The sequence below is a fragment of the Zeugodacus cucurbitae genome, chromosome 5 (genome assembly GCF_028554725.1).
Source record: "Zeugodacus cucurbitae isolate PBARC_wt_2022May chromosome 5, idZeuCucr1.2, whole genome shotgun sequence".
Classification (NCBI taxonomy): domain Eukaryota; kingdom Metazoa; phylum Arthropoda; class Insecta; order Diptera; family Tephritidae; genus Zeugodacus; species Zeugodacus cucurbitae.
The window spans coordinates 49,093,697-49,107,882 of record NC_071670.1 but is presented as its reverse complement, the minus strand read 5'-3'; the positions used below and the strand labels follow the sequence as shown (position 1 = coordinate 49,107,882).

The 14,186-nt window shown below is 34.3% G+C and overlaps 1 protein-coding gene across 1 annotated transcript; it reads right to left on the bottom strand.

The window, feature by feature from the left end:
• Positions 1-1,076: 1,076 nt before the first annotated feature.
• On the bottom strand, positions 1,077-2,607 carry LOC105212228 (achaete-scute complex protein T3). Its single transcript, XM_011184095.3, has one exon. It carries the CDS (start codon positions 2,423-2,425, stop codon positions 1,523-1,525), a length of 903 nt encoding a protein of 300 aa, XP_011182397.2. The 5' UTR covers positions 2,426-2,607; the 3' UTR covers positions 1,077-1,522.
• Positions 2,608-14,186: the final 11,579 nt, after the last annotated feature.

Below are 14,186 nucleotides of genomic sequence, written 5' to 3'. Positions count from 1 at the left end.
TAATTTTATAAAAATTAGGCGAATCGATCAAGCAACTGGTATGAATTAAATAGACTGTCTGAATAAAATAAATAAGAATAATAAGCAGTATTTATATCAGTATATTTGAATGAGGTGACTAAATACTATTATTGGACTATTAGGTAGTACTGTTTAATTTTGTTATGGTATTCACATACAAATTTTTAACACGCGAGCAGAGGTGAAACTCATATAAAGAAGGGGCAAGTCGCAGAGGGACTTTAAATTTTAACTATTGAATAGCTGGAGTTAACATTTTATAACTTAAATTTCCATTGTGATCTTAGTAATAATAAGAAATGGGAATTATGAAGAGATTTTCGAATATTCTTGGAGTGTATCGAAATGATATGCTATTTCCAGAGAATTCGTCTGGATTAACTTTCTAATCACAATAATATATTATATATGTATTTTAAACAATAGAATTTTTCTAAAAAATCAACTTCATCGTGGTTCAAAAATTTCTTCATTCAAAACATTTTTGAAATTTGTTTTTAAATTGCTAATCATCTCTAGTTCAGATGAGAGGATTCGCTTTGAAACACTTATTTTTACGAACAACTCCTTCCACTTTGATATTCTATGGAGTGTCACATCTTCAAAACAGTCTTAGAAGTTTTATATGAAATTTCAATAACTGCAAAAAAATCTATTCAAAATTTTGTCTTTCGTTAGATTATATTATTTCCAGAACTGCTTTGAAAAAATCGTTGATAGATTGATACTTGATTTTGGAATTAAAGTTAAAGTTATTCGTTAATATTGTCTCGCGGTATAAGAAGGAGGTTTTATTATTCCTAAATAGTTGAAAAATCGATTTGTTTTAGTTTTGGTATTTAAAAATTGATTTTAAAATATTTTGATGTTATGTTTTTTTTATTTCTGGAACAATGGATTGATTTTTTGAACTTGAAATTAAGTCCAATTTTTTTAGGAAGTACCAGTGCCAAAGAATTGATGCTTTGTTTTCTTCTTTTTTTTGATTAAACAAGTTTTAAAGAAAAACTGATTCATCTGAAAATTTTCAATACCAGTAAAATAAGAAGAAAATATTTTATGTTTTTCATTGAATTTTGTTTTATTTGGTTTGTTGTTTTTGTTTGTTTGTTTGCTTTGTTTTATAGTGGTTTGCTTAGTCTAAATTAGTTTAGTGTCTTCCATTACTTAAAATTAGCGCTTAACTTATGAGTATAGTTTTAAATCATTTGTCTTCCATAACTTAAAACTAATAAAAAACTTACTTAAAATACTTAAACTAAACAGTTTTAACACAATAAAAGTTTGTTTTTTGCAAGGCACTATTTACAAAATTTTACAAAAAGTGGAACAAGAATTCCACTCTTCTATACACAACGCTCATTGAAGTAAAATAGATTGTATTTTGTGGAAAATACTGAGTCCTGAGTTGCCACTGGTCTGTGTTGTCTCTCTCTCTCGTTTGATTTTTGGAAAGTTTTACGCAGGTTTTTGGAGTCACTGATTTGGCTGCCCAAGCAGCTTATTGCTCTTGCCACGAGGAAATGTAGTCCAAGAGCTCCTCATCGTCGGGTTGCTCATCTGCGGGCGACAAATGTGCGAAATCATCGAAAGACTCGAATTTGAACTGCACATTCTCATGCATAACTTGTTGTTGTTGCTGCTGTTCCTCGTACTTGACGGGATGCAAATAGTTGGCGCCACCAATTGAGATATCCGAATCGCCGCTGTAGCTGGGCGCTGGCGAAACCGAAGCCTCTGAGTGATAGGAATTTTGTAGCGGATTGTATGCCTGCTCACTGGGACTGCCCATTGAGGCGTAGCCGTAGTTGCTGCCATCGTTGCTGGACTCATCACAGAGCGACGAGGAGTTGGCAAGCATTTTATTCGAAACGGAGGCACCGCTGGGTTGCGACTCCTCGAGCATGTCCTGCAGACCGCGTATATACTCGACCGCAATGCGGAGGGTATCCACCTTGGAGAGCTTCTTGCTGGCGCCGCGTCCACCATGCGACAACGTATTGATCACGGTTTGTGGCAGATGTTGACGCAAGTTGGCGAAACCGTTGTTCACCTGCTTGACGCGATTACGCTCGCGCGCATTGCGACGTGCCACCGACGGCAATTGCTCACCGTACGGCATATTCATATAGGTATACTTCTTGCGTGGCACGAGGTCATCAGCGCCACCAATGGCACCCATCTGGATGTTGTGCAGATTGCTGTTGCCCAACACTTTGGGTGCGGGTGCAATGCTTTGTTGTTTCTTCGCTTGATAGATGTTTGTCTGCTGGAACGTTTGTTGTTGTTGCAGTTGCTGCTGTTGTTGTTGCGCTTTTTGTAGCAACATTATGTTGCCGTTCAACATTTGAAAGTGATGTTGCTGTTGTTGGTAGCCCGTTTGCGACATACACACACTGGCCATTGTTTGTGAATGAATTGGAATTTGTTGTAAATTTAACACAATTATTTGTTGTAATTTTTGTAAACACGTTTTTGTTGTATTTGCACTGATTGATCTCTTCTACTTCGACTGACTACTTGCTTGCTATGCTACAACTATGTAAGACTCGTTTGTTGAAGACGAGCTTGTAATGCTATGAAATCAAATGCCTTAATGATTCCCTTCGTCCTCTGGCAGCGCCTTAAGTACAATTTCCACAGCCAAGCAACAGTCGCAGCTCAATACTCTGTACACTGTACGTACAGCGTGAGCATACCTGCTTCCTCCCCTGTTGCTTGGCAGTCGTTCTACGTTGGCAGAGGGTTAAACGGCAACGCAAGTGATCGTGTCCGAGCAGTGCTCGCGATCGGTGCCACGAACTCCAGTAGGGATAGAGCAGCGCAGAGCAGCAGTATATGGAGAGCATAGCTGAGGTGCATACTTTGTGTTGCTTTGGAAAAGGGTGGCGTGCGCTCAAGTGCTGTTGGTGAGAACTAGGCGAGAGAGCGAGTGTGTCAGCATATTTTCTTAGGACAGCAAGGGAATTCGTGTGCTGTACAGTGCAATGAGTTGGTATGTCGTAGTCGACAGGTTACAGAGATTTAACATACATGTGTACAAGCCGAACTGTAGTGCTGCTTTTCGGTGTGTAATGAATGTTTGTTGGTTTGTTCATAGCACATACCAGGTTTGTAGACTTGTAGCACCATTCCTTTGCTAGCATGTGGCGTGTGCCAGTTCAAATATTGCCTATGTCCTATGTGTGTGTGCGTGAATACAATTTTGTTGAATTGTCTTATTTGCATATTTAATCGTGTAAAACAAATGTTGACATTGATATTTTCGATAAAATTGGGGAAGAACTCATTTATAGGAGATTTAAATTCATATAAAGAAATTCAATGAAATTTGAATTAAAAATATTTATAAGAATATTGGAATAAAAATATGGTTTTGAGCTCTTGAAAATATAAATATATATAAAAATATTTTTTTTTTTAATTACATTTGTATAATATTATTAATTCAAATCGTTCCATATACTTTCTAGATCTTTAAAATTAAAAAATTTTTTTTTTGAAATCATAGAAACCTTCTTAAAGCTGAAATAATGAATATTAAATTCAAGAAAATATTGAAATATATAAAATTTTTAAATTTAATTTATAAAATATAATTTTTAAAATCGCTCAATATACTTTCTTAATACTTAATTATTTTATAAACTCGCCTTAAGTTGCTATTCCATATGACTACTGAGTTGAAAACCATATACATATGTACTATTATATAAAATATATTTTTAAGACCTCAAGACCTCAATCATACATTTCTTCATTTAAATAGTTTCTAAAGTGCTCTGTTTGAGCTAAAACCATGTTAAACATTCGTCTATAATTTACCGAACTCTCATTTATTCAAGGTCTTCTGAAATAAATTTTAAGTTTAAAGTATTAAGCCGAGTTAAAATATTATTCAGTTTAAATTTCTATGCTCGTAGCTATTCTTATACTTTATAAAGAATTATAATTGGAATTTGATAATGAAAGCTTTACATTAAAAAAATATAAATTCAAACGAATTAGGAATTTTTTTTAATAAAGAGCAGTTTAAAAAATAATTTTTTTTTCATCTTTCTTAATTTCATTCATTTCATTTTTAACATTTATTTTTAATCAATAAAGAGCAAATCTTTTCAAAAACTAGGCTAAACTTGAAATAAAAACTATTTTGAGAGTTATTTTTGAGTTCACCATTATTTTGAAAATAATACTAAACTCTTAAAAGCATGATACATGTTGAAATAATCGGTTCGGCGTCTAGTCTCATACCACAATTTTCAGAATTTTATCATTACTAAAGTTTTTATAAACGAAACTTACCATTTCGAAACAGTTTTTGACGACCATGCATGTTTAAGATCTCGAAAATCGCATTCATTTTATTTTTATTTAGAAGAAGCAGTTCAGAGTTCTTCAGATTTTTTTATGTTTAGTGTATATTCCGCCAATGTGTATATTTTTAAATATCAAAATTACTTCCAAATTTGTTTAGTTTTTATTAAATAATTTTAATTATTTTTTATTTTATTTAAAAAATATTTTTATATATTTTATTTTCTATTTTTTTTATTAATTATTTTTATTTTGCTGAACAAATTTTTTTATTGCTTTTTTAAATAATTGACTCTGCTTCAAATTTATCACAAATCAATAATATTCATTGTTCATTATACATATGTACAATAATCTATACATATACTACATATACAATACATAAATGAGAATATCTAATCAAGAGCCCATCTTCGATAAAGAAAAAACCCCGCTTATATGGTGCTCTGTACAAATATGTACATAAATGCTATTGGAACTGTAAACGTAACATTTCAGAGCAAATCGCTGTTAATTAACATAATAAACACCCCCACAAGTCAAAGTCGCTGTTAAGTTATACACTATATGCGTTAACAGCGCACTGCTACGCTACACATACACTTATGCTTGAGATATGACTGTTGCGCAGCTAAACTTCGCCTTCACCTTAGAGCGCACACTTGGTTGAGCAGCAGAAACCTGCGCACAGGATTTCCCCTACTTCATGCGTCAGCTAGTGCAGACGCACAGCATCCTGGAGACGCCCAAGTACCTGACTAGCCAAATTTATCTAGATCTTTTTTGGGCTACACCTACACAAGCGCAATACATTTTCTTCTTTAGTTTCTTAGGGACTTTGTATGGACTTGTGTTTCGTTTCTTCGCTTTGCTGCTATTATGTTACTCGCTGTTTTTGCTGTTGTTGGAAAAACTGTGTACGCTTTGTTTTTGTCCTATTGGTTTTTGTCTTCTTTTATTTGTGTTGGATGCAGCGTAACAATATGTCTATAGGACTATGTTGTATGAGAATTATTGTTTTTTGTTGTTGCTGTAATTATTGCTTACGCTTGAAGCGTAGCTATACAATTTCCTCGCTTCATTGGCACAAAGGATATCTGATCTTTGCGCACACACACACGCGTCTACAAGGATATACTGCGCTGGCAAGGATATGCAAGTTGTATGCCTGTCAGTTATATTTTTAGTTGCCTTTGCTGACAAAATTCTTTATTCTTAAAGATTTTCTTTTCATTTCATTCCGTACAAAAACACTTGCATGGGGAGTTGCTTTGCGTTTTGTGTCGCAAAGAAGTTGGAAATTGAAAGTGTCTTTGGGCAACTGGCATGGGAATGTTGGTGTTTTTGTATGAGTATATATAAGTATATATATACATAACAATGTATGTGTTTGAGAAATAATTATTTTGCTTGCTGTTGCCTGAGCGGTTGTTCGCGCAAGTGCGGTCCTGTGGGTGCTGGCAGTCGAGGTTGCGCAGTTCATCAAGCAAGTGGTTGCTGGGAGGACGGAATTTAATTTATTTTTGGTTAGGAAAATTTAACGAAATTTTTAGAGTTTTAGTGAAAAAATTAAAATAAATTTTTTGGAGTTTTCCGATGTAGAAAAAATACTTATTTTGGAAATTTAAAAAACGGAGAGAAGTTATTAGAATATTTTATTTAATTCTAGAAGAAAAATGGTTTAGTGAAAATAATTGGCATTGGTGTTAGTATGAATAATTGGCCATCAATGATGCATTTATTTCTGTCAAAAAAAAAAAAATAAAAATTATATTTAAGAACACTAGCAGAAAATTAGCATATCAATTCAATTTTAGTTTTTCGCATATTTTTGCTTTCCTGACATGGAGTTGAGACAAAAATCTATTTCTCATATCTAATAAAAAGTTTTAATTTTTTTTTGCTAATTTAAATATCATTCCTTTTTTCATTTTGGATCTAATATATAATATATAAAATGGCAAATAAATATGGAATTATTAATTTCATGTGTGCAAATTCTACCGCTATTACTTTTTTAAGATTATGTGCTGTTATTTAAGGCATGTATATGTATGTATTCCTCAACAAGCTCCTCCGAAATTATAATACACGTATTTGAAATTATGTCACTGATGGTGCTTCTGCCCAAATGTTTTGTCAATTTAGTATTATATTTGAGAACAACAGATCAAAGGTCTTAGCAGACGTTCGACAATAATGCCAAAATCTGTATAGAAAATTTTGTAGATTTTTATATAAATGGTGAAATTCATCATAATATGGACTTTCTCAATTTATAGCATGAACACCAATTTGTTTCCTTAGAGAAAAAACTTTTCACAAATATGAATGCGCTGGACAACAACACTTTACTAAGGAACCGCTTAAAATGACCGCTCAGCCGCTCATTGCGAACCTAACTTGATCGGCTCAGTTAAAGAAAGTAAACTATGTTTTAATTATTTATTTACAGAAAAATCTCAACCATGCATCTAGCATGAATGAAAGCGTCCATGGTACTAATTCAAAAATAAAACAATAACAATAAAACTTTATGTTCGTATTTACATCGTCCATCACAATTTTTCATGAGGATGCTTCAAATAAAGGGTGATTTTTTAAGAGCTTGATAACTTTTTAAAAAAAAAAACGCATAAAATTTGCAAAATCTCATCGGTTCTTTATTTGAAACGTTAGATTGGTTCATGACATTTACTTTTTGAAGATAATTTCATTTAAATGTTGACCGCGGCTGCGTCTTAGGTGGTCCATTCGGAAAGTCCAATTTTGGGCAACTTTTTCGAGCATTTCGGCCGGAATAGCCCGAATTTCTTCGGAAATGTTGTCTTCTAAAGCTGGAATAGTTGCTGGCTTATTTCTGTAGACTTTAGACTTGACGTAGCCCCACAAAAAATAGTCTAAAGGCGTTAAATCGCATGATCTTGGTGGCCAACTTACGGGTCCATTTCTTGAGATGAATTGTTCTCCGAAGTTTTCCCTCAAAATGGCCATAGAATCGCGAGCTGTGTGGCATGTAGCGCCATCTTGTTGAAACCACATGTCAACCAAGTTCAGTTCTTCCATTTTTGGCAACAAAAAGTTTGTTAGCATCGAACGATAGCGATCGCCATTCACCGTAACGTTGCGTCCAACAGCATCTTTGAAAAAATACGGTCCAATGATTCCACCAGCGTACAAACCACACCAAACAGTGCATTTTTCGGGATGCATGGGCAGTTCTTGAACGGCTTCTGGTTGCTCTTCACCCCAAATGCGGCAATTTTGCTTATTTACGTAGCCATTCAACCAGAAATGAGCCTCATCGCTGAACAAAATTTGTCGATAAAAAAGCGGAACACCGAACACTGATTTTGGTAATAAAATTCAATGATTTGCAAGCGTTGCTCGTTAGTAAGTCTATTCATGATGAAATGTCAAAGCATACTGAGCATCTTTCTCTTTGACACCATGTCTGAAATCCCACGTGATCTGTCAAATACTAATGCATGAAAATCCTAACCTCAAAAAAATCACCCGTTAATTACTTCTACGCATAAGTGTTGAAAATTGAATCTTTTTAATTTAGCCTTATGACAGAATAACGGGTTCACCGATTTCATTAAATATTTTTTCAGTTTACTTCACTCTTTATGCTTGTATTTGCCTTTATGAGAGCTTTCGTTCACAGCCAGGACTTTTCGAGAACTGATTAAGAGAGTCATCCCATGTGATGGGCTAAAATTTTTATTTTTTTAAACATAAATTGATTTCTTAACATGTATAGAATACGGTAGTAAAGTGACTTTTAGAAATTCGAAGTCGTTTTAAAGATACAATAGTTATTAAAAGGACCTATTCGAAGCGCTCCGTTGGCATTTGGAAACTTTGAACGTCCTTTTCTAAAAAATGTGTTTTCAAACTTTCCTCCATCGTATCTCGAAAACGACTTGACCGAATGACTTGAAATTTGTTGGTGCACTCAGCACATGTAAACACATGGAACGCTCTAATATCTATCAAAAATTCCTAAATTTTCGATTTCTATGTAGCAAAAACTAAAAACGCAAAAATCTCAATTTTATTTCAATGTCAACCAATTGTCCAATTTTTGGTATATTTACTTGATCATAGAGCGTCCCATGCATTAATCATATAAATATATGTATGTTAATAAATTTTAATAAATTTATGGTTCTATCTAAATACTGATCGCAGAAAAAAAATTATAAAACATTACTAAAAAACAGGCCGTCACATGGGATGCCCCTCTTAATGGGCAATATGCATCCGAGGGTGTTGGTTATAAATGATCCAAAACTTCACTTTCCATTCTTGTTATGCATCTTTTAGTATTCAATCATAATCCTGGCTTATTTTTATATGTATAGGTATTGCCAAAGCATTCAAGCAATAATGTTACTCCTGGCTTAATGTAAATATTTTTTTTTTCCTGCAAGAATCTTACAATTTTTTTCTTATTGTCTTTTTTGTTTCACCCCATACTCAGTTGATACTAACTAGGAGACAAAACTAACTGAAACTAGCCTTGCTCTCATCAATAGAACTTTGTGTTTCGCATTATAAACTTGCCTTGGATCGTGCCTCGTTTCAAACGTTTCAATGTAAATTTTTTTCAAAATAATTCAAAAATAAATACAGTTGAACTTCCATAACTCGAACTTCTATAACTCGAAGTTCTCCATAACTCGAACACTTGAAGTGGCAATAGAAGGCAACTTTCATACAAATTTCCTTCCATAAATCGAACTTTTTGATCAGGGGCAGAATTTTAAAAGAGAGGCGACCAAAAAGGTATGATATTACACATATGGATTGCATAACTCGTGTAACAAAGGTATGAGATACAGACGTGAAGAGCCAAACAAAAGCAAATTGCAACAAACAAAATTACAGAATACATCTTTTACTGTATTTAAATAAAACTTTTTGCTAAGTAAATAACTAAAACTGTGGGTAAATCTATATTTTACAGCTTTTTGAAAAATTTATGTTTTAATGAAAATTTCTATAACTCGAAGTCTCTCTAAATCGAAGTTTTTTTATGGATTATGTTGATTCGAAATAGAGAAGTTCCACTGTATTAGTATGAGAGGATCATCCCCAATATTCGAAAACATTTTACTATCTCAAGGAATCTAGTCTATAGTTCAAAATTTTTTAAATAAAATATCAACAATTTTTCTCCGTGCACGCCATAACTCATTCATTCATATATTCCAAATTCGGCTCCAATCACTCCTTCAATTAATTCATTAAGACACAGACGCGCGCCAACTTTACAAAGTAAGCGTTCATAACCTTGGCCTTGACTGGCGATTTCGCCGACAACAGACGTGCCACCCGCACAATAACAAACAAACGACATCAAATACAAGATACACATGCAACAAAAAAAGTGAAACACGAACAACAAAAAGCATTCAACGCATAATTGTTGCATGAAGTGTGCGCATTTGACACGTGCTTCCGATAAAAAACAACGGCTTCAACAAACACTCGCGTGTCCATATTCTTGAACTGATTTGCATATATGCTTAGTCAACACTTTGTGGCATTGCACCACGAAACACCCGCGTCGCCCCACTGCCACCTTCTGTGGCATGTTGAGCGCATATGAATAAGCATCGTACGAGGCTTGTTCTCGCCGCTCAATCAGCTACGCCGTGTAGCCGTGGCAACTAAGTGGAACGTGCGACTTGCAGCCGCACGACAAGTGGCGCGTACCAATGTGGCGCGTTGGCGCATGCGCAGAACAACAACTAGAAGTTGTTGGTTTTGTTTTTTTGCTTGGACTGCTTGGCAGTGAGTCAGTCAGTTAGTTGGTTAGGCAACAGCTGCAACTAGCGGCATTAAAGATTTGCACGTTGCATGCAACAATTGCTGGAGTGTACCAGCAGCTAATAGACAATTGACTTGCCGCCGACAATTGCAATAAATGTTGACAATATGCATATGCAAGCTTGGACGGTTGCAGAAAAGAAACAAAAGAAAGGAAGGAAGGAAGCGCCAAGGTGGCCCGGCAGACTTTACTACTCTTTGGCTAAGCAACAAAACGATTTGGATTATGCTAATGAAGTTTGCCTCAGTTACGCTTTGGCAGCTGTATAGTATAACCCCACTTGTTGTTGTTCTTGTTGTTGTCATTGTAGCCACCGCAGTTGCTGATATTTATGATTTCATTGCAGTAATCGTCGCTGTCGCTGGTGTTGAGTTCAACTAGGTACACAATTGTCGCAGTACCTTAGCCACGGGCTGCGCCGTCCATCCGTCCGTCCAAATAGTAACAAATGCAAGCAGCAATAAATATTACAACTATAGCAATAACAAAGGCAATGGCAATAGCGCAATAACTGTGTGCGTCTGCAGTATCGATCAAATGGCAGCAATAGCTTGTGAGGGGCAGCTGCAACCACCACCAGCCGCGTGAGTGACCGCGGAGTCATACACACTTCGCTCGCTTTGCATGTAAGGTAGCACTTGCCTCGGCGTTGTGGTGCCAACTTGCGGTCGACTTTTATTGCTGTATTTATTTTTAACATCTTTGTTTATCAATTTGCAAGTTTTTTTTGAAAGTTTTTTCTTTACTTTGCTTAAAACAAAGTTCGATACTCTCGTTCAGGCAATTATGTACCATTTTGACGTTGGTATATTGAATGACAAAGGCATATTGCTTAGAGTAATTAGTTGCCGACAAGACAATTTTACATTTTGAATTCTTATATTGCAAATATTACATACGAAGTAATAAAGCGTTACATATTTGATCATCGTAGCTTCGGAATAAAAATCCAAAATAAAGAAAATATTTTGAAAATACATTCAAATTATTTTTAAAGGCTTGGACTACCAAATTTTGAAATTATCTCTTTTATCCTTTTTTGCTAATTTATTGATACAGAGCTGTTATATTGTATTTAGAACCGATCTTTCACTTTCGCACTTTTAAATCCGAATTAACTCAAATTTAATTTTTCTATTAAGCTTATGAAGAAATAAAGGTTGTATATTTTGAAAATGATTACTTCCAAATTTAGAATGAATTCTCAGCTATTTACCCTCTCTGCCAAAAATTCATATTCTTTCTCAGAAAATTATGGAGATTTACACAGTTATTGAAATTGAATTCTCAATGCCAAAATATGGATACCTTTCTAGTATACCATTTAGACAAGAAAATTAAGATATTACTCAAATTTATTTCATACTGCTTGCTGGTGAGAGGTATACAAGACCTGATCGAAGAGCAAACGTTCCCAAAACTATCCTTGCAATCGTAACTAGGGGATTTAACCGATTGCCTTTTCTTGAAAGATACTGAGCAAATTTGTAGGTTAGAAAAGTTTATACTTCGTTGTGTCCAAAAATATAACTGAAATAAGTTATGGTGCCATTGGAATTTATATGTGTAGAAAACTCTTCTTTATTTGTTAGAAAAATTTTAAATGTTAGATAACTCTGAGAAATGTAGCGTACAAGCATCGAGAGCTTTATTTACGTACTAGCAGACCGTTTCGGCTTAGCGCGGGCTTAAACAAACATTTCAAAAGTTATAAGTTTTTACACACTTCTACACACTCTCCCGTACATATGTATGTACTTTCCCGTTTCTTGCGTGGGTCGATTTTAAAAAAGTAAAATGAGGAAAATTCGAACATGAAATTATATTTTATTTGCAATAAGCTAAAACTTGATTACGACCTCTAGTCTTTGGTGTCCGTTGACTTTCTCTCTGATTATGAAGGCGTTGGCAACGCTCACAGTTGGATTCTCTAGTGCGATCTTGCATATTTCTAATATTTTGCTCTTCCAGACGCTATACACGCTCCTTACTCGACCCTCAAGCGCGTATTTGGAAGGTTTTCAAATTTTTTTCAGCAAGCAGCTGTGAGCGCTCGTTACTCGACTCTCTGGCACGCGATTGCAATGCGATTGGAATGTCTTGCAAGACGATTTTCAGTTCCAGATTAAGATTCTCCTTCACGGACACTTTTTGATACCCTCACCTGGGAACTATTTCCAGAAAGTCGAGATTCTAGCAATAAATACAGCCAATGTTAAACGGGGTGAATGTAGCTTTCCAATGGTGAAAGGTGTTTTGAAATCGGCACAGTAGTTTTTGAGTTTATTAATTATAAAAATACATACAAATCTTTCCTCTTTATAATAGTAGTATAGATATAGTACACATTTTTAGAGAATATATCAATATTGTCTAGTTAAAAAATCAAAAACTGTTCGTATAACCTTCCGCAAAAACAAACCTGAAACAATTTCCTTACTGATACTACAAGTATTTTCAGGTTATCCTATACATCTTCATAAGAATGTTTTTAAGATAACTCCGGTAATTTATTATTCTATCGGTATTCTATAAATATCATATTTCTATAAAATAATAGAAGATATATAGATTCTATAAAATAATAGAAGTGAAGGGTACGTATTATTTAGATTTGGTTAATTCATAATTTTTTCAAAGATACTGTCAGTAGTCTTAGTTTTACCGGATCAAGGTTTGAAGAATTGGGAAGTCCGCAGAGACAATAAACCGATTCATGTTAGAAACAAACTCATGTTCTTTAAAAATGTAATTCCTTTTCTGAAGTCTTCCTTGACCTTCTGCCTTACAAAAATTATAGAAAGGCAACTTTGAGCCTTCCTTTTCCGCTAATCTTAAGGCATTCATGTTTCCGTAATTGTATGGGTGTTGCTGCTTTGAGAGAGATATTTCCAATATTTTAAACTGGAAAGTCGTTAATATATATATTTATTTAGTATGGATAGCTTATACGCCGTTTGGAAAACCCCTTCAAATATCTTATAGCATATTTAGTATATAAGCTCATTGCAGAAAACTTAATATCTTAGATTATCAATTAAGTTAAATATTCTCTCAAATAGACTTTAGCATAGGCTTGGTGATTAATAAATAGTTATAGCTTATAGTGCTTAGAATATTTTTATATTATAAAACCCATACTTACCCCAAATAGGTTAGCTACACAAAGTTAAAAAAGGGAATATGAAATGTTTTGTAATCCGTATATATATTAATAATTTTTTTCCTATAAATTCAAAATTCGTTTGTAAATCAATTTATAATTCACCTGCTTAATTAAATTGCTTTTAAAACACTCAAGTTAAAGTAAAACACATACCACCTACTTTTTGTAAACCAAAAATAAGATCAAAAGCGAAAAAAAAATACTCTTGTTGTTGCACTTGCTACAAATTGAATTTTGATGCATTTTTGATAGGTTTTCAATAATATGCTGTATCAAATCTCAAAAAAAAAAAAAACATAAAACTTCATTTACAACCATTTCGTAGCGCATTCGGTTGCGTCATCACTGTCACGCCCACCTTTAAAACGATCCTTCAAAGGGTTTTCCTGCGCTACTGTGTCGATCAGCGCCGACTACTGTTTTTTTCTCATTTGCTGATGTATCATTTTTCATTTTCCTTTCATTCAACGACTCAAATCCTTTCGCCGTTCTTCATTCATCAACCCTTGCGTTCATTAGGTTGCGTAAGCCTTTTATTTTGAGATTTCAAATAAGTGGGAGTTGTCCGCAACCAATTGATTTCTTCTTTTTGTTGCTGCAAAAAAGACGAATAATGTAGCGACTGTTTCACTCAGCGCCTTTGAGTCTCTACGATGAGCCTGTCTATTCATTATTTTTCGGGATATTTTTTGACAAAATCCACATATTTTGATTAATTTATACAACCTTAGGTTTATACTCTGAATGGGGGAACGAAAATTCCTGAGAGAGAAAATTCCACAGGTTTCTAATTCAATCACAATAGGAATTTGAACTTCCAAAACTCCTGCATTTAACCTG

What these genes read in the sequence shown, in the direction of transcription:
- LOC105212228 (XM_011184095.3), bottom strand. Translation starts at nt 2,425, where the DNA reads ATGGCCAGTGTGTGTATGTCGCAAACGGGCTACCAACAACAGCAACAT.